This window comes from Polyodon spathula, chromosome 7, assembly GCF_017654505.1.
Source record: "Polyodon spathula isolate WHYD16114869_AA chromosome 7, ASM1765450v1, whole genome shotgun sequence".
Lineage (NCBI taxonomy): Eukaryota > Metazoa > Chordata > Actinopteri > Acipenseriformes > Polyodontidae > Polyodon > Polyodon spathula.
In genome coordinates this window covers 54,665,487-54,686,494 of record NC_054540.1, presented here as the reverse complement: position 1 = coordinate 54,686,494, position 21,008 = coordinate 54,665,487, and the positions used below count along the sequence as shown (strand labels likewise).

General features: G+C 40.5%; 3 protein-coding genes across 6 annotated transcripts; 1 reads left to right on the top strand and 2 right to left on the bottom strand.

Moving 5' to 3' along the window:
- Positions 1-160: 160 nt before the first annotated feature.
- c1galt1c1 (C1GALT1-specific chaperone 1) lies at positions 161-4,676 on the bottom strand. Of its 2 annotated transcripts, none has more exons than XM_041255919.1 (2): positions 4,589-4,676; positions 161-2,564 (listed from the first exon to the last, which is right to left on the bottom strand). In XM_041255919.1, exon 2 carries the CDS (start codon positions 2,554-2,556, stop codon positions 1,606-1,608), a length of 951 nt encoding a protein of 316 aa, XP_041111853.1. In that variant the 5' UTR covers positions 2,557-2,564; positions 4,589-4,676; the 3' UTR covers positions 161-1,605. The 2 variants fall into 2 exon arrangements, with proteins under 2 accessions (XP_041111853.1, XP_041111851.1); XM_041255917.1 differs by lacking the exon at positions 4,589-4,676 and adding an exon at positions 2,845-2,912.
- Positions 4,677-8,620: 3,944 nt separating this feature from the next.
- On the top strand, positions 8,621-12,894 carry urp1 (urotensin-related peptide 1). The gene is made up of 5 exons (XM_041255916.1): positions 8,621-8,740; positions 9,642-9,782; positions 10,683-10,723; positions 12,286-12,391; positions 12,691-12,894. The coding sequence occupies exons 1-5, from the start codon at positions 8,638-8,640 to the stop codon at positions 12,720-12,722; spliced, it is 423 nt and encodes a 140-aa protein (XP_041111850.1). The 5' UTR covers positions 8,621-8,637; the 3' UTR covers positions 12,723-12,894.
- Positions 12,895-13,008: 114 nt separating this feature from the next.
- On the bottom strand, positions 13,009-19,330 carry LOC121318824 (chloride intracellular channel protein 2-like). Of its 3 annotated transcripts, none has more exons than XM_041255913.1 (6): positions 19,066-19,329; positions 17,624-17,733; positions 17,049-17,174; positions 16,080-16,180; positions 14,904-15,085; positions 13,009-14,181 (listed from the first exon to the last, which is right to left on the bottom strand). In XM_041255913.1, the coding sequence occupies exons 1-6, from the start codon at positions 19,120-19,122 to the stop codon at positions 13,987-13,989; spliced, it is 771 nt and encodes a 256-aa protein (XP_041111847.1). In that variant the 5' UTR covers positions 19,123-19,329; the 3' UTR covers positions 13,009-13,986. The 3 variants fall into 3 exon arrangements, with proteins under 3 accessions (XP_041111847.1, XP_041111848.1, XP_041111849.1); XM_041255915.1 differs by having other exon boundaries at positions 14,142-14,216; XM_041255914.1 differs by lacking the exon at positions 17,624-17,733 and having other exon boundaries at positions 19,066-19,330.
- Positions 19,331-21,008: the final 1,678 nt, after the last annotated feature.

The following is a 21,008-nucleotide window of genomic DNA, read 5'->3' as shown; positions in this document are numbered from 1 at the left end:
ATAGCCAATATAAAGTGTAGCTAAACTGATTTAATTTAGATTGTGAAGTCAGAGCTGTAACTATATGGATCTGTGGAACATGTGTTGTAAATTAAAGCATTCAAATTTATTTAATACATTCAAACAGCACAGCTTGTTAAAAATCACATACAGAACAAAGTTTGAAAAAAATCCAGACACACAAACATTTATTGACAAGAACCCATCAATTATTCCCAGTATTTCAGGTTTTATGTATTTACCACAAATTATCCAAAAGCAGTAGAAAAAGTATGTGTGCTATGCAAAAATATATTCATGTTAAAAGCAGATTTAGATTTACAAAAGCTTATTTGTGGAACCCACTTGAATGGCCATAGAGCACACTTTAATTCTATAGACAGACTGAGCATTCTGTCACTTCTGCAAAGTTTACAACTTCACTGTAAAAACACTTTACATTCACAGTCCCTTCAATGGTTTTTTGACTTGTCACATACAAACACACAATATGTCAAATGAAGAATCTCATATTTTGTTATTCCAAATAATGAATGCAGGTGATCTCAATATATAACTTTCAAAGCTTTCTACATTGCTGACTGACATTTTTGGATGATTACATTTTAGAACGGTTATTTATAGATTGCAAGAGAACAATCTTAGTTTCTCAGCAAATCAACAATTTGGTTAATTTATTATTATCTTAAATTAGACATTGTAACATATCAACAGATACAGAAAAAACATACTTTTAATTGTATTTTGTGTATTAATGACCTATAGCTGGTGGTTCTTGAGAAACATAAACGCCCCCAGGTCAATGTCAGAGGGTTAAAAACCATTGCTTATCAGAAGATCCTTAATATGTAATTGTCACAAAAAACGACTACCTAAAATGAAACATTCTTATCTACACTATACAGTACATTTGTAGATGCTTATTATATATAATATATATGTATCAAATACTCAATGAATAAGATATGCCTCCAACTAATATAATTTACTTATTCTCCTGAACTGTGACCTCTAAGCATACACTCTAACAGTTTTATGCATTCTTTAATATTTTATTTAGATCGACTGAAGTGGCAAAAACATAAGTGTCTGGTGAACAGATTCAATAGTACAGGCTACACCAATGCATCCGTGACACAAACATTTCACTGTGCGGAAAACATGAACCAGCAATACACCGGCAGAAAATAAGTGAGCTCTCAGGACATGAGCTTTGGTTCAGTTTTGTTTGTTCGGTCCAGTCCAGAAAGCACTCAACATTGCAAAACAGGTATTTACATATTCACACACAAAACCTTGAGAATCAGGCTTGGTGCACCAAGTAATAAAAGAAAATGATTTCATCACACCACAATGATACAACAGCCCCCCTCTGCTTTTAATCACCATCACCGTTAACAGGAAAATAATAACTTTGACCAGCACATGAACGCAATGTGCGACAGACCCTCTGGAGGCTGACAACTGCTGTTGAAATATTGAAACTGCTGAAACCTCGTACCTTCGCACCATTGAACAATGCCTTATAAGAGAACAGATAAAGTAGTTTTCAGATTTGTTATGCACAGGGGCGCAGTTCTGCGTGGCTGCCAATGCAGCCCGAGCTTAGTCATTGTCGGAATCAACTGGAGGCAAAAATATCAAGGAATCGTGGAACGTGTGCCCGTAGGGACGGAGTCTGTAGACCCCGTACATGAGGACCTGCATGTAGTTCGGAGACTGGCCGTGGAAGGTGATGGCTACGTCAGAGCAGCAGCCGTTCACCACCTCCTGGGGCTTCTTAGCCAGTGCCTCTTTAATAAGAGTGCTGACCGATTTGGTGTTGAAAACCTCCTTTCCTTCCGAGTCCTCTGCGTTCTCCGCGAACACGCCTGTGTACTTCAGACACACAGCCAGCTCCTTTTCCTCAGTCAGTTTCCAAAGGGCGCGGCCCTGTTCGGGGCACTTGACATCGTCGCTGAACACCCCCACCAGCCTCCTGAGGGCTTCAAAGCTCAGCACCACACCGCCCTCAAGCTCAGCATACTCCAGCTCCCCCGATTTAACAGTGTGTCCGATGTAGAAGGGCTGGCTGGGGTCCTTATTCAAAAGGAAGTATTTCAGGTTCTCGATAATCGCAAACGTGGAGGGGAGTGCCACGAAGAACCAGCTGTAGCCCTTGCCGTTGGCGTAGGCATGTTTCAGAGCGTTCCTCAGCATGAGCCACTGGTCTTTGGTGTCAAGGCTGACAGCGCGGAACACCTTGACGTCTTCGGAGGTGTAGAACTCCGCCTTGTCACAGTGCTTGCTCCAGGTGTCCACCACAGCTGCCCAGTAGGAGAGCTCTCTGGGCTGCACGAGGATGATGCAGTACACGCGGATGTGCTGGCTCAGCTCTAACCTCTTGGGCTCGGGAAGCTTTAGCAGTTCCTCCTCGCTTGGCGCCTGGATGTGGTGGTGATGGTGGTCTGTGGTTGACTGATGCCCCTTGTTGAAATTCCCGAACAGGGTCACTGCTGCGCAGAAGATTCCCCCCAGCAACATGCCCTTTATGAAGGAGCTGCCTTCTGAAATCATCTTAGAGTCTGGCAGAAGAGAAAAAGATTTACTTCTAGTCATTTTCACACACAATACATTTCTACTATCGTAATGATTACTGTATCTGGTATTCAATATTCCAGTGAAAAGCTTTCACACTGGACTACTACATTATACACACATCTGGAATGGAAATAAGACTCCAATTGCATAGCAATTTCACCCATTCCTGGTTTTACAACCAGCTTGATTAGCCTCAGTGTATAGGTAACAAGCTTAGGTGTGTCTTATTAAACTCTTAGTAAAACCAGTAAAAACTATTATTACCATCCTTGCACATCAAGAATATCCAGAACTGAGTTCATGTTGTTTGGGTACTGTGGGTGAACTGTGAAAAAAAAAAAAAAAAAAAAAAAAAAAAAACACAACCAAAAGCGCTCGTAATTTCTCTGTCTATGGAGAATCCCTTTAGTTTTAGAACTGTTTTTAAAAATAAGCCGGTTCAATTTTTACTGCAGGTTTATTTGTGTAAAGCTTAGATGGGTTCCTTGAACTATTCTGATCAAAACACAATGTCTCTCCAATCTAATTGACTGTCTATCCTGCATGAAGTGTTCAGAGAAACCCAAAGGTTCTATAACGAACTCCAGCAGCCGGGCTCGTCTTTTAACAAACCCATAACTTGAAAAAAACTTTTTTTTTCTGGAATAGATCATGGTAATTAATCTACATAGAAATACAACTGAGAAGCACACAGAACATGTTAGTCTAAGATAAGTAATACGTACAAAATAAATCAAAGAATGAGGGATATATGTTCTCAAATTGTCAATTTTTAAAATGTTTGAAATTTTTCCCAGGTCAGTGCAACTAGATTCGACAGCACAGTTCAAAGTGTCTGTTTAGTAGCTGCCAATTCCAAATCGTAAAGTTAACAATTCCTTAACTTTTTATCCGGTCACATATTACTACCGCGTTCTTCACCATGCATGTGGGATGTTGACACTCAACCCACGTCCATTTCAGCGCTTCAGTGGCGGTGTTGTGTAATATTCTGTATCCTATACAATTCTGCATCCCCTGCTTATTGTACTATATGCAATCAAGTGGTTTTTGATTAGTAAAAAAAAAAAACATTATACCGTAATAATGCAAATACAGACTAACTCTCACCCTTAATCGAACCTTAACATTAGAAAAAAAAGTGTTCAATTCGGGATTCCTACAAATCAAACCGTGGCGAAAGAGCGGAAGACAAATTGCACAACACCGAGTCTGAGCCGTCATAACTCGCCTGTGTGAAAGGGATATCACATTCATTTAAACAGGTAAAAGCAGCAACATAAGCTCAATATTTGCTAATTGAGGTCCAGGCGAAAGCAAACGGTGACGTGCAACTTTCTAAACTCCAATTCAGAAGACTAGTACACCAGTGATCCGGGTTTTGATTTGCAGCCACTGACTGCCTTATGTAAACACTGAGGTCAATCTGAAACTCTGCTGGTGGCAGAGATGCCATGCTTGCTTGATCCAGTTTTGCATATTCTGTTATCTGGCACCTGGCATCATCGGGTATATTTTAATCATTCAGCCTAAAACACAACTTAATACCATTTCATTCCATATAAAAGCTGTTGTTGTTCAGAACCTGGGACGGCTAACTCTTGTTATAAGTGAAAACATTATTGAAAAACATAACAATTAAGGTTGTGTGATCTCGTATACGAACATACAGGTCTATGAATCCAATATTCCTTTGTATCATCCTAGAGTACAAAAACAAATCAACACTTACTCTTGATTGGATAAGTACACTATACATTATTGCTCGTTTGATCTTCATTAGCTGTTATGTTTTCAGCCTCTACAGCTCTGATTCGGTGTTAATCTTACAGAACTATCATTTTGCACCAGTTCAGTTTGACCCTTCTCTAGATCCCAGATCATCAATAACGCTGGGTTTCACAACATAAACCTCAACTAAAAAAAAATAGTTTGGCGTGTGGCTAAAAATCTAAATTAAAACACTAGAATACAAATAATGATATATAAAAAAAAAAAGTGTTCTTACCTTCTGGTTTCAAGTCAGCTCAATCGCTAGCAACAGCAACTCTACTCGACCACACTGCTGCAAGTCCTTCTTGCTGTTCCTGTTTCCGTATTCATACCGTGACGACTGGAACCTTGAGTGAGTCAGCAGTGACATCACTCGGGGCTCAGCGGTGCGGGGAACAGTGCTGTGAGGGTGCTTGCAGTGAGGGTGCTTGCAGTGAGGGTGCTTGCAGTGAGGGTGCTTGCTGTGAGGATGCTTGCAGTGAGGGTGCTTGCAGTGAGGATGCTTGCTGTGAGGGTGCTTGCAGTGAGGATGCTTGCTGTGAGGGTGCTTGCAGTGAGGATGCTTGCTGTGAGGATGCTTGCAGTGAGGGTGCTTGCAGTGAGGATGCTTGCAGTGAGGGTGCTTGCTGCAGAATGCAGGGCAGTGGTTGCGAGACGAAAGTTTAGTCATCTTTAACGCACTAATTAGGAGCTGGCTTCTTTTTGCATTAAAATGTGGAAAGCAGCTAACCCCCAACTGTAAATATCTGTAAATAAATCAACTGATACACTTTCAAATACAGTTCGCCCGCTTTTTGCAACTTTGTAACATATATTTGTTTGAATTATAAAAGGGACAAATAACATACACGATAAATTGTTTATCAATATGTTTATTAGCGCTATTATACATTTATTAAAAATATTGTTTACAAGAGCATCTACTTTTAATGTTCAGTATTGAATATTCAGGTGAAAGTAAGCACTATATGCGCATTCATTACTTTACAGACATTTGGTGTGTGTGCGAGTCTGTTTATTGCATCCTGGACCTGCTCACTGTATGACTGTATTAGTTTCAGGTGTTGTTGCTAATGCGGTAATAATAATAATTTAAAACAAAAACAAACTTATCAGGATTTTTTTTTTTTTCCTGTGGTAATTTGTGCTGTGTGGATAGTTCATAATAATGCGCTGTCGTATGATTTATTTGTTTATTGTCATCACAGTGAATTAAAATAGTAGAGAATACTACTACAGCGTTCATGCTGCCGCCGGTCCTGTTCAGTAGGCTACACGTTTTATAGACTCTTCGTCTTTTTTTAATTAACATCATCTTGAACCACCTGTCACATTTTCCCCTTTATTATTTTATTACTTTATTCCTGTTTTGTAGCTTTTGAAATTATGCTTTCAAGGGACATGTCATGCTTCATTGAAATATCAGAACTCGATGCATCTCCCAGATCCTGTTTTTTGTTTGTTTACTAGAGCAGGATATAAATAATAAAATTAAAAAAAAAGTGTTCCCTTCAGATTCTTATCTTAGTACTCCTAGCTGATATCGAAACAGTTGCACAATGTAAATTTGCCGGATATCCTAGTATTTAGTTAAACAGATCCTGATAAGCATATAAGGATATTGGGTTTTCCATTTGGGTTGAAATCATACATGGTTTGTGCGTACTTGGCCAGAGTTTACATTTCACTCAAAGTCTGGAAGGTGGCTTCAGCTCCTGATAAGCAAACCCATTAAGGAGATCGATCACCCTGCCACCCCACCTGTCTGGCATTATAAGAAGCTGAGAAGATTGTCTAATTTTTACTACTCTCCAACAGCTTCCATTTTTTTTTTTTTAAATCTTGAAATAAAAATGTACAAACAAACTAGAATTGGAAGACCTATTTGAAAATAAAATTGCTATATACGATTTAGGCAAATTCATATAATGGTCATTACTACAAACTACAAATTAGTTGTCTAATCAAGGCTATTATTAAAAAAATGACCAAATGTATTTGGGTGTTATCTTGGTTGTAAATCTCCCTCCCGACCTGTGAGGGTGCTAAGCAGCGAGAACAGAGTTCTTTGGACCAGCTGGCCTGACAGTTCTTTCCCCGGGTCGGGAAGTCGGTCATTCTGGAAGAAGGCGAGACTCCGTTGCAAGAAAGTATTGACCTGGAAGGGAAACGACGTAGCAGCCGCAGGTTGTAAAGGCAGCTGCACTCGTTTACCAAGGGGTCATGCGTGACAGCATATAAGGGGAGGGAGAATCGTAATCTGTTCCTTCGCATTGGTTTACATGGAGAACCAAGAAGGACTGAGAGCGAACCAGTAAACGAAAGCAAAAACCAAAAATAGCAAAGATCATGAGTGCTGTGTGTTTGTTGTCTGTGTGTTAAATCTTCTTGTTTGTGCACTAACACGTTTTCGGAGCTGTCACCAAGGGCCAGCACTAAAGCCAGAACATCACTGCACTACTGTCATTATAAACTAAACTGTATTGCCCACCAAGAGCACTATTGCACTCACCCAGGACTGGAGACAGGGTATGTATTAATGTGGGGCTGATACATGTGGTTTTCATTGTTATTCAAAATTCCAATATAAAACACAAGAAAAGAACCAAAATATTTAACACCAAATATCAATTCTCCCAGATTATTCTGAGATTGTTTTTTAATAATCAGTGTAAACCTCTAATCCACCCAAACAGTTAAGATAAGATTCATGGACTGCAAATATGATTTAATGAGACAATATGGGCTTTAAATGTACAATACTTAGTAAAACATTCCTTAAACAGTCCTTTGTGTTTTGTGAATAGTGCTCAATGCTGTTAGGGCTATTAGGAAGCAGCATCTATGGTTGAAAAAGGACATCAGTTAGTAAGCCTAGTAAATAATGATCTAATGACAAAGGCGTGGAGCTTTAAAATATCCTTTCCTACGCACATAGTGACAGCAAGGATGAGGTGTGCTTTAACCGAGTTATACTGGGCTCTTTGTCAAAATGAAAGGTTTCTCATCAAACTTGAAAGGAACATTAAAGAGTATCCACTCGCAGGCTCTGATGGATGAGAGTGTGCAGATCTCTCCGGCATCAGCTGTTAAATGAAACAGCTTGTCTTGTGCTCTGTCGCCTTGCTTTTGGATTTGATGAAGGACGGAGCCTAAACATAGAAAGTAGTTTAGGGATGATGCTGCTGCAATGACATTTAATTTTGGGGCAGTTTTAGAAAAGTACTACCTTTTTCATTTTAAAAACTGCTTTGATTCACCCCCAAAGCAACCATTACCCTTTGAGCAGATCTACAAAGGTAGCAAGTTTCATTTACTGCTTGTCAATCATGCTGACAAACTGGAATGTTGAACAGACAGATTAAATAATATAGAAATTCATACTTCTCATACTCTGCATGTTTACAGACAAAGAGAGGGGCTGGCAGAGTTGAAAATCACATCATTTGAATGGAATGAGAAGGGTTGTTCCATTCTGGCGCTTAGATTATCCAGGCAAGGTTAAGGCAGATTTAGAGAAAATTGGTAAGAACTCAGTATTGGATCATCAGAACCCAAACGTGATTGCAGATACCAGATCACAGAAAGGGGAAAAATTACTTTTGAAACTACTCTGTCTTAAGGTATTGTCGTCACAAGACACCCACTTTAGAGAATTGGAAGAGGCATACAATACTGTGATATTCAGTCAAAACCCTGTCCCATGTTTCTGCAGCCTCCTGTGAATACAGTGTGTGTGGGCTGTGCTTGGCCGCTTCTCATTAATTAAGGAATCAATAAATAAATATCAAAACTACAGTGAAACAGCAGCATTGATTCAAAAACTCTTTTGGCGTCCAGTATTGTTGATTCTGGAAAGAAAGGTAAAACTATGAACACATCAGAGCAAAAGGGCAAAACTGCCTTTCTCTGTCATTCACAGTTATCATCACATCTGCATGTGTGACCAAAAGTGACCTTAGATTGTACAAGAGAAATAATGTATTTGTATTCTAACCTCATAGGACAGGAAGTGACCTCATAGCAAGGACTGATTGTTGCAGCTTTGAATAAACATTTGACAAAGCTCTCTGTACAAGCAATGATAGGGGAGATTCAGTGTGACAGCGTGCCTTAATGACAGCCGTGATGAGGGGTCTTGTCACGTCTATCCATTAACCAGCAGGCTGAGGTGACATGATACACTATTGATCTGCTCAAGATAGATGGTGCTGGAAGATATAAAAATGGGACCTGTCCGATCCCAGCAGAGCAGAATAAACCTGAAACCACTGAGACACCATCATGCAGTCCTGGGCTTTGGTTTCGATTGTAGCCGTGCTGTCTGCAACATGCCGGTCGCAGGCTTACCCGCTGTATTCAGGGAGCAACCACGTGCCACAAGGAGGTAGGTGTCATGCACTTGGTTTTTAGTGGTTTCATTACAGCTTTAAGAGTTTTCTACAATATTTCTAAGATTCAATCAATTATTATTATATTTTCTATGGCGGCATCCAATCTGTTTTTGTTACGGCAGGCATGTGGTTGGGGTGTGTCCTCCTTTTACAGTTTCAATGGAATATTTCTTTAATGTCACATTTAATTCAATGTGCCCACAGCTTTACCTAACAGAAATGTATTTTCTCAAATAGCTATCCATTAGAAGCAGATTTGGAGAATCATTTTCAAAACAGCACATCCTTGTTTATTAGGTCCAACTGCGTTCAAATCTGAATTACCAAGGGGCTGGAACCTTTGAGATAGTTTTGGCTGCTCACTCAGGGAGGCCTTTTCAAGCTGTCGGTGCATTCCAGTTGCCTCTTGGTTTGTCCTAGCAGTTTTCAAATACCCTCAAATGATGTCAATTAGATGTAAAGGTTCCAGTTTTGTAAAAATAGCAATAGTAAGAACAATATGAGTTGATTACAGACACGAGTAAATCAAGTTCCTCTGTGTGATGCTCATTTGTAAGATTACTCTGTTTGTATAGCCACGTCTATAGAAACACAAGTTGTGCGGTCCTTTGCATCAGCACTGATATGGCCAGATTAAATTGAATCTTTTTTCAAAGGCAGTTTCAGAAGTATTTTTTTTTTTTTACACACAAAAATCTCCAGTGGGTGTCACACTTGAGAGGGGGGGGGGTGATAATGGGTCTATCTGATCAGATATGATATTTTTTACAGTCTAGCCTTCTCATGGAAATGAGCGAGTCTTGTTATATCGCCCCCTCAGAAAGGCTGATACATTACGATGTAGTCTGGCTCTCTGTATGTGGGAGGTCTAATTTCCTCTTCTGTTCTCTACAGATTTGTACCAGAGGATGGGAGACAGTGAGGAAGGGGACCTGACAGACAACGAAGGGATGAGGCAGTTTAAGAATGTGTATCCCTTACTACTGACACAGGATGAGGACACACAGGGCACACTGAGGGCTGCTTGGGTGAAAGGTGGGTGTTTTCAAAGTACAAACAAAGCAATTACAGTTAAGACTTTAATACAGTAAATCTTTCCTGTGTTAAATCTACTTGATTAATTACTGACTAAAATCTGGGTGGACCGTTTATAAGCAGGTTTGACTGCATACACATCAAGTATCAAGACAGTAATTTACTTTGCTATGTGAAAAACATTTTTTCCTAAACAAGAGGTGTTGTGCGTGTGTCTGTGTAAAGAAACAAACGTGACGTCTCCAAATGGATGTGCGCAATACCAATTGCTCTGTTAGTTATTTATTGAGTCCGACAGTCAAAAGTTACACACATAGAGCTTCAACATGCATCGATAGACACAACAGTGTAGAACATCGTTAGAAAGAGAAATCAGAGAGGGATGAATTACCGAAATTAAGTCAAGGTTAAAAACATGCTTCTCTATGCAAATGTGTTTTATTTTTTACTTCTTTTTTGTTTTTTTTGTCTTGTCCGGTGCTTTGAGATATGTCTTGTATGAAAGGTGCTGTATACTTCCAATTTGATTTGATTTGATTACAATAAAGTGACCTCTTTGAACCCTACCGCCCATCATTTGAGTTTCTCAGTCGGTCAAGTTGTATGATTCTGCATTACAGAGCAAAGCAACTTTCTGAACTGATGACCCAACCTAACCTGTTTACATTGACAAAACAGGTCTTTAAAAAAGCTTTAGATCTGGATGAGAAAACGTTTTGGACTCTGCAATGAAACCATTAAGGACATGAACATGGTCCTGGACTGGAATGAACTGGAAGAGCCTAAAGAGATGACCATTGACTTTGCTATTTGTAGATAAATGGGTTGCATTTTCATTCTGTAAACTGGCCAGCTCATGAGCAGCCACCTCTAATAGGAACATTGCTGATCCTCTTTCAGGTACTAAGGATTCTGCACAGCACGAGAAGATCAGCAATATGGTAAGTTTGTGTACACGTATTGATTGTTTTATATATATATATTATATAGGGGTAAGGAGAGGTGCACTCCATCTTGATATGTTAAAGAGTAAGAGCAGTAGTACAATCTCTGTAAGAAAAAGCACTGTGGGCATTCCAGATTCTATACCATCAATCCACAGGTCACAATCTGGAACAAACTATCTGACTCTGTTATTGTGCCCATTCTCCTCTATGGGAGTCTGGGATCCAACCTTGAGCCCAGATTACAATAACTGGGATAAAACCCCAACAGAAAGTATGCATATGCTGTTGTGTGCAAATGCTCAGAAATGCTTCAAACAATGCCCGAGGAGCTGAGCTCAGGTGATACCCACTGCTTCTCCACATTGAGAGACAAGTCCTGAGGTTCTGGTTACACCTGAAACAGATAAACCCCAAATCATTCCAGCTGTCAGTAGCCAGGAGCAATCTGACACAGTGAGCCACCTTATGAAAAAGATTTCAGAGCAGGACAGACAGAACAAAGAAAAACAGAAACTCCCAGAAGAGGAATTTATCAATCCATGCATGGCACGCTGGACTACACAGATCAACAAACACAAAACATTTAAATGATATCGAGCACTGCAGAGACAGTATATAATCACAGAATATTAGGAAAGATCAAAACCCAAACATAGACAAACAGTTACCAAATACCGAATCAGTGACCACAACCTGGAACATAGAAACAGACCGACACCAACAGAGCTGGAAACTGTAGCCAGTGGGACATGAATCGAATCACAGACAAGGAACACTTTCTTCTCTACTGCTCAGAGTGTACCAAGATAAGAAACCAGTTCTTCACAAAGATCTCACAAGAGATATCTAGCGTTAGGACACTGAAGGAGGAGGATAAGATGGTAATTATTCTGGGTAAGAACAGCGACATCGCATTCGCAGCTGCTGAATATATCAGACAGTGTCATGAGCTGAGACAGGAGCAGTTAAACCACAGTTAAACCACAGACTCCAAACAGACTCCACTCCTGTTACACTTCACTTACAGAGGCTCTCTTCCGTCACTCATGTGTGTACAAATAATATATAATAATAATTTTTATAGATGTGTTTTTTTTTCTTTTTATCTATTTCGTAATTGCTTCGGCAATGACAATAAAACATCTTTGAATTGAATTGAAAGAGAGAGGTGAAACAAGAAAAGTGAGTTAAACTGAAGAAGAACTTGTTTGTTTTGTTTGGGGTAAACAGGCGTGTCCCCAAATTATACAGGAAGTCTAATTGTTTAGATCAAAACTAGAGGTGGGTTAGGTTTTGTTTTGTTTATTTTGCAGAAGCACACAACAGCGTTCCCATCCAGCGTTCCCATTTTCTCAATGTAAGCTCACTGAAACATTCAGCCGGATGTGTTCAGATAACACGCGTGGTGGTTTGGAGAGGTGCGCTACTCTGCTCACTGTATCCTGGGCTTCAAAATAACCCACAAAACCACCTGGAACCACGCTGCATTTGTGGTGTAATCATTTCCTCCTCTCTCTGTCTCTCCCTCTTGTCCCCTCAAACCTCTCCGACCTCAGGCCAACGATATAAAGTCTGCAGTGCTGAAACTGGCAGCCGCAGAGAAACTGATAACCCACAGTTTTGTGAAATCAGACCAGAACACGCAGAAACCAGCCAAGAGAGGTGAGGAACGGAGCACAAAGTACTGTCTTTAAAAACACTGGGGGAGTGGAGTGGGAGGGTGGGATCCATCTCGCTACATTATTTCAGTTCTCATTCTTGTTGTTTAGACTCGAGTGTTGCGGCGGCGGGGGGGGGGGGGGGTTAATGGTTACACTCAGGGGTACAAGAAGTCTTACAGTACAATACAGAGCTATTCTGAGTGGTTCTAAAAAACTAAAACATCAGTGAAAAAGATCACTTAATATAACGAGACGTTCGGCAGTGCATGTATAATGCCTTCTTTTGTGTTTGTTTTGCAGCTTGCTTTTGGAAATACTGCGTGACAAAGTGAGACCCCCTCTCCTCCAGCAGGGTGACGGACAGCCCCTCCTTCTAGAAGCACTAGCATACCCATTCCTGGCTCCTGGGGCTTCCCACATTAAACTCGCTGCTCACTGACAGAATGTGTCAATCACTTTGTACAGAGGATGGAAGCTATTCAATAAACACGTTCTTTAATGACATGACAGTCAACCTTTCTATGTGTTATATTGGAAAAGGATGTACAGTACGTCTCCAGAAATGCTGATCATTGCTGCAGATTCCACAGAGTTCCTGTAATTAAACACAAGCCAACATTTGACTAGAATTTTAGGTTTATTTATATCCAAGCTTATATGTGGTGGTAATTAAATGCAATACTATCGCGGTACATTTTTCAAATGCATTTTTCATTTGGATATAAAAGCACTTAAGCATTTATATTTAAATGAAGAATTTATACTCTATATGTAGCATATTTTAAACACTTTAATAAAAAAAGGGTGATTAAGGAAGCTTATGCAGCGTTTTTTTTTTTTTTTTAACCGATACAATTACAAAAAACCGACATTCACAGGCTAAAACATATTGTACACTATAATACACCATAACATTTATGACTGTCAGTAACACACACCCAAGCTTTAAAACAGGCTTTACAAATCCACGCTAGAATGAGTAAGTTTATTTTATTGCCACTGGGTGGCAGTATTACTATATACTGTAAAGCCATAAATATTTGCGACCAAAATATTTGATGAATCACAACCATAAAACCTATTTTACTCCAGAAAAGTTGGCGACCTTTTGCAACATACGAAGTATGTACAAAGGCTCACAAATATTTATGGCTTTACAGTATTTTTTATTTTTTTTTTTAAATCAGATGACTTCAGGTTTTAATACCAAAAAGCTTCTCAGGTTAAACGAAAACAGTTTCAGAAAGCCCTTGTATACAATATCAAACACACACACACTATCATTCTACAAGTTGTCTACATTATCTCAGTGTAGTAAACTGGAATACTCTATCAATAATATGTCAAATGATTGTGGATCCTAGATTACATTCAAATATCACTTTGCAAATATCACCAGCACGTTATGCTTCATAAATAAGACTGAACCCTCATTCTCAGAGGGCTTTCCTCCTCATCATCGTCTTTGTCTCCTGTATCCAGCACTCGGAGCAGTATATTTTTTTTTATAGCAGGAGTATAAAAAGCTATACACATGTAACATCTTAAAAGAAAAAGTTCAGTGAATTTCTCTGGCCGTCCATGATCTTCGCTGTGCTAGTACAGTTTTGCGAGTCCTGGCCGCGGGTCACAGCTCATTTTGTTTGCTGCGAAGGCGTACGCCCGCTCGATCTCGCCGCTGGCAGGGCAGGTGTGACTGAACTCGTCCCTCTGCGAGGCGTTCTCTAGGTAGCGCAACACCGCCGTGAAGCGAGTTGGGATTTCGAAGTCACAGTATTTCTTAGCCGCTATCTGGAAAGCCAAAGTGTTCATTTAGAAGGGTTAACCTACACACACGGGAATATAGAAGATACAATGAAATTTATACAAAGCAATATAACAAGACATCATTTAAATACATGAAACTGTTCTTAAAAAAAGAAAATCTTAAAAAAAGGTCATCAAAACCAACTGAATATTAAATATAAACAATAATAATACGTTACTAGATTTTAAGGTTGTGTGTGTGTGTTTGTTTTCAAATCATATGATGTTTATTGTAAGTTTTCTAGAAATGACCGAATCTTTGCTATTGTTATTGTTGTGGGTTTGCATTTGGTTTCCATGGCAATGGAGCATCCGTCTTGCTCATCTTACATGACCGATGAGTCAAAATAATTCAGAGAAACCTACTGGCGTTGTCAAGGAAAAAAGGAAATGCCAACGTATTAACAATCCTTTAAAAAGACAGCTTAAAAAACCTTTGCATTGTGAATAAATGGTCTATTGACAGATAGTTTAGTGTACAAATCCTTGAGGGTCTATTCTAACCCAATACATGTAACTGTAACAGTGAGAACAATGTGTAAAGCCAGTGAAGGAGAGCAGCTCCTCTCGTTTACTCAGTGGTCTGATTCTCAACGACCCAACCTCGCTCCACTCCCCTTCACACTGCACTGTGTCTGTCTGAGCAGGGCAGAGCAGCGGTCTCTGCCGCGTATTCCCGTACTGTATAGCGGCTCTGGAGTGCTTACCTGGATGACGTGCAGTTTGGGCAGCAGGTTGCAGTCCGCCAGGGTCAGCCGGTCTCCGTCCAGGAACTTCCTCCGGGAGACGAGCAGGTCTTCGGTGCTGTTGAGGTCGATCTCCTCGGGGAGTGGGGACTGCAGATAGTCATCGAGCCGCTTGAACTCCTTCAGCAGAGCCTTCTCGAAATCTGAAGTGAGCAGGGAGGTACAGTTTCGTTAGGGTGACTGGGCTACTGAGCTCACTATAGCAAAATGCAATCGAGTGAAGGCAAGGTATATCATAGAGAATGATATGAAGCGAGTCTCACCAAAACACGACTGAAATGTGCTTCTTGATGTTAAATGAGTAGGTTTTAAAAGAGGTCCCACTTTTAGTTTTACACACCAGGGAGTGTAGATCAGTCTTCAGAGAGGATTCCTGAAGTGTATTTAGCATGCGTGGTCCCCTTCACTGAATTAACTTCCAGGCATGGTAAAAATGACTGGTGCAGCCAGTGAACACAATTCAATGTGCTTCAGATAATCTCAGGTTGAAAATAAGAAGCAGGACCACGTTTTGTGCATTTTGCCAGAAAAAAAAGGACAAATGGATAAAATCTCAAATGAAAAAAAAAAACACACCTGTAGCAGAGCAAAGCTCTGCCCTTTTTAAATTGGCAGGGATGGGGTTAAATTCCCCTACCTGCCTGGGTTCATTGTGTTCAGGTGGCTGGGGTTGATTAGATGATTAGTTTAATTAACAATCAATCAGCGTCCAGCCACCTGACATAAAAGGAGGCCTCTGCTTCTCATTAGAGAGGAGGGAGCTGAGGAAGCAGGTTGGTGGTTTTTGGTGTGTGATTTTTGAATTTTGATAAATCCAGTGAAGGCATTGCCCAGCCTGGAAATTGTTATTTTTGTTAGTTTTGCTTTTTGTCTTTCTTTTTGTGTTTAAATTGCTTTGTTTTGGCCCTTGTGCCTTTTTATTTTTGTGTATTTATAATAAAATAATTATTTTTTGGAACTACAGACTGTCTCTGGGCCTCTATCCACTTGCCAGCCTGCCACAACACCCAATACAGTTAAGAAATAAACATTGCGCACATCCTTGATAATGATTCTGTGTAAATCAGACTTTAAGACTAACCCTCAGTTCTCACACGGCAGCTCTGTTGCATTGTCTGTCTCATTACCAGTCCTTACTTGTGTTTGCTGAGCTGTTCTTGATGTACGCTGAGAACTTGGCAAAGATATCACTGCCAACATCAAAGGACTCCTTATTCTGTGGGCTGAGGTGAGGATACCTGGAATGGTGAAAATAACACCAGCGAAATTAGACTTGTAGTCAGGCATGAGGCACCAGCTGATACTGGAAGGTTTAAAGCATAGGTCCTGCTTATTACTGACTGCGTGCCTTTCCCTGCTTCACCAGCACATGCTAGCGGCTGCAAGTAAACCTTTGGCTGACACTTTATATCATTACAATTTACTGACTCTAATCTAATTCGATTCATGTTCAGTTTATACAGCACGTACTCATGATTCATTCTGTATTCATTGGACCCTAGTTGTCACCTGAACTCATCGGCTGCTAGAATCTATTAGAAATGCCTCCTGATCATTGCTGTGTTGTGTTCCAGCCAGCATAAATACAAGTTCAGTAGTCATTATTTACTGGCATCAGTTCTAGTGCAGATTGAATCCACCCAATAAGCATTCTAGACAGTATATTCCTAACCCTTGAGCAGTAGTGTATGTGCATCTCTGATTCTGAATAAAAAAATTTCCCCTTGAAAACCCCCCCTGCTATCTGCTCTCACACACCCTTCATCCTGTTACTCAACACTACAGTACAGTAACGCAGCTAACTAAAAAGCATTCCTAACGACAGCTGCTGTATATTCATCTAGCTCAAAGCTAATAAGGTATTTCAGATGCTAATCAATGGCTGCTGAAATACTCTAATGTTAGATACACACATGGCATATCAACAGACTGTTTTTTAACATGGAGCTAAACGTCAGCACATGGTTAACTGCATATTAATCAAAGCATTACAGAAAAGTGATATTGCATGAGTGTAACTGTATTAACACTGTCTATAGGGCATGCGTAGCTTGCAGTGTGAGAGTAGTGTAATCTGAACGAGAGGAGTTGCCAGGGGTGTCACACCTAGGGGGCGCCAGAGTCTGCTCCAGAAACTCTTCGATCTTCAGGAAGTCTGTTTTGAGCTTTCCGTTGTACAGGAGGAAAGGGGGGTTGGTCCCGGGTGCCAAGTCCCTGAGTTCTTCTGGTTTCCTGGAGTCAGAACAAGAAAGGGAGTGTGAGTCCTGGTTAAAGAGGTCTGCGTTCTGTGTCAGGGGTATTAGGAAGAGCACAGTTTCCAACTCTATCCAAACCATTGCATCTGGAATTGCAGTAACAGCTAGGCTCACCACAACGGAACTAAACATTTCAAAACTAGTGGAGCTCATTCAGATTGGACTCGATTCAATCCATCTGCCATTGTTTTAATCAGTAAATCAAACCACTTTAGCATCTTGTTTATAGGAGTCTCTTTTAGCATTTTAATATTGCTTTATTATTTCAACATTTATATCTTTCTGTTCCAGCCCTTCTGATTCCAGCAAACTATTCTCGCTAAAGAAAACCCTTCAGTCCCAAAATGCACGCCTCATATGCATGATGTGTTTTAGTTCATGTCTTGATACATGTGTGTGTAATTTGTGTAAAGGAATACTCCTTACTTTTTCATATCAACTGTGGTTACGGTGAACTTAACTCCTTTAAGCCACAGAACCATGAAGAGACGCTGGCAGAATGGGCAGTGCCCAATATTCTCTCCGTCGAGACCTGCCTGTAACGAGAGTGAACGTGCTCAGCCAGGACCTTTAGTTTTACATTAAGTATCTCCTAATTACTGTGTATTTCCATAGTAGTCACTTAGCAAATACATGTGTACTTACACATCATTACAATGTTAGTATCTTTTTGCACAATATAACCCTAACCATAATCCTAACCCTAATCCTATCCCGAATCCTAACTCTAAACCTGTCCTTAACCCTAACCCTAACCCCTAACCCTTTTCTGATAACACTGAAATTATGTATCAGTACACATGTATTTACTAAGTAAGTACTATGCAAATACATTGTAATTAGACACTTCATGTATCCGACAACATCATACGTGATTTAATACTTTGAGCCCTGGCCCAGCACTGATCCTGGTCTGTTTTTATCATACCGAAGGCATACTGAATACTGAGTGACAGACTCAATTTCATGAAATATTAGGTTTTTTGCTTTTCAATTTAACCTCCCTTCAGATCCATAACCTGTAGCCACTGCCAGTGGTGCTCAAGCCTCTAATAGCGCTGCCTGGATTATCAGGCAGTGGAGCTACAGCTCCAGCTAGGAGTCTGTGGGAGCCCCGGGTGGGGGGGATGGGGCTGAGTATCTGAACAGCAGGGCTAGTTGATAAGGTAACGCTTGCTGGTGGCAACACTCCTCGAGTCTGTCTGTAGAGATAGCGAGACGACTGACAAGGAAGACAGACAGTCAAAACTGACAGGTCCGAAGCTGTCTTTACTACAGGGCTGTAGACTTTAACCATGTCAATTCTGGTTGAGGGATGGTTTTAATTTAGTTTAGGAGTTGGTCATCTTGTGCTAGATCAAACAAACTCCACTGAATCGAATACTCTTGTGATTGATACGCATGTCAGGGATGGGGGAAGTTAATAAAAAGTACAGAGATCTTTGCATTACTCAGTGTTCAAATCAATTCAGGGTCTGTCTTTTGATGATGAATTTCCTCCCCTGTTTAAGAATTTCAGCCTGTGTAATATTTCACCTTTGGACTGCTTATCTGTACTGCATGTTTAAGGAACATCTTACATTCTGTTAAACAGAAAAACCTGGATATTAATTATTGTATTAATTGGTTGCTTTGTGTAGTTCTTATGCATAGCTTTGCTTCGATTGCTTGCCTTTCTAATGCTGTCTAAAATGATTGTGTTTGTGGTCAATTGCACGATTGGTGATTACGACAACTTACTGACTATCCCTGTGTTGTTCCCTCTGCTGTTTCTTGTCTATGTGGGACCCTGCCTTCTTTCAAAGGTGCTACAGCAATGTTTCAGCAGAAGCAAACCCAAATTCAAAAAGGAATTGAAAAGGACTCACCTTAATGAACAGCTCAATGCTGGGTTCTTTTTTCTGGTCAGACCTTCTGAGAGCCATTTCTCCTGGTGCGACAACAAAAACAAAAACATCAACAACAATGACACGGCAGCAGCGGCGTTCTCTTCCCCAGCACCTGAATGTGCAGCGTGCAATCCCAGTGGCTTCTTCCCCTCTGTGCCCAGCTGCTTTGACTGGACCGAGTGAGAGTGAAAGTACTTTAAACTGTGCTCTGCACTCCCCCAGGACCCTAACAGCTAAGTGCTTCCTAAACGAGAGAGATACAGAGAGAGGGGAGAGAGGGAGGGGGGGAGGGAGGGGAGGGGATGGGAGATTCCTGGAACCGTTACTCACTCGACCTCCTGCTATAACTATTTCACTAGACACTTGTTTAAAAACCCACAAGAGACACACAGCAAGAGGTCGTTGAGTCTAGTTATGTTGCCTAAACATCCACAATGGTCATATGCATAATTTATTAAACTGTAACAATAGGAAACATGTAATAAGCAGACACAAAGCGATTCATGACTTATTAAACACAGACCCACACAGAGGACATTAATTATATCCACTGTACTGTCAAATGTGGATCAGAATGTTTTAGGAAGGAGACCAGGCTTGTTTGTATCTATTGTTTTACAGATTTTAGCTGCATCTCATCTCACCAACAGGGGACTCAACAGAATTCGTAGCAGCATTGCCTGGTATGGTTACATACAACTAGTTGCCCCAGTAGTTGGCAGAATAAAATACCTGGCAGTTTCCTGGTGCTTCAGGACCTTAAAACATAGTCATTGTGCCCGAGAGTGCTGGCAAAGAGATAGTCCAGCTATATACAAGAGGAAGTACTTGTGTGAGTATGTCTCCAGACACTAGGGAACAGTTCAGGGTCACATTTTCCAATGCTCTGTAATGTAGTCATTTCAAAAATAGTGCTATCATAGTGTCTCTTAAATTGCCCTTACAAGGGACGTGGAATCTTGGAGGTCTTTTTTTGTGATAATATTTTGCATCAGTCTTGGAGGTGCACTCTCAAGGTCACTGGGATGTCTACTGCAATGCCACTGTGCTGCCTGTTTGCCCACATGATTCTGTGGCAGTTTCTCAGACTAGTCCTTATTCTAGGTTAATATGGGCACGTTCTGAAGAAATTGGTACATTTTTTGTTTCAATTACACAACAGTAAAACTCAGTCTTTAAATAACTGTTTTTTGTATCTTATATTAACATAAACATCAGTTTGAAAATGACGTCACTGAGCAGAAAGCTAACACGCACACAAGAGGCAGTGAAAGAGTTCACCCAGATATCAAAATGAAAACACTAGACTTTTAAATGCTCTGCGTTTCTGTTTGGGAGTTTCCATTAGCTGGGAGGATGCAAAACAAGTCCTCAAACTGGAAACTCCCAACAAATGTAGGATATTGAAAAAAAAAAACACACGTGGAAGGATGCCAAGGCAGGGTCTGTAGGCACTCAGCACCATCCTCAGTGCAGCGTGGAAGAGTCAAGCAAGAATGAACAGTCAAGTGTTTCGACACTGCCTGAACCCCCAGTCAATCTGCGACCAGCACTGGCTTAAAGCCCATGTTCTCTGGCTAACAACTTGACAGTTCTTATAAATCATGAGAAACCCTTTGGCAGTAAATCACTGTTATCTAAAAAACTTTCTGAGTGTTTAATCCAATAAAAATGCTGAAGCACGTGGAAGGGAAAATGTGAAAGTTCTGGAGGAGAAGGGCTGTGCATTATGGGGTGAAGGATCTCTAACTGAGAATCTGGTTGAGGGGAGGATGTCTTTGTGGAAAGGTTTTCCATCAGTCTTGTATTTTTCTACTGAATATCATTGGATTTTGTTGCAGTTCTGTGTACGGTGGTGTTTCACAAGTGCTAGTATTTCAAGGCTCAGCTGTACTATAAACTCAGTCTCTAACCATTTTCTT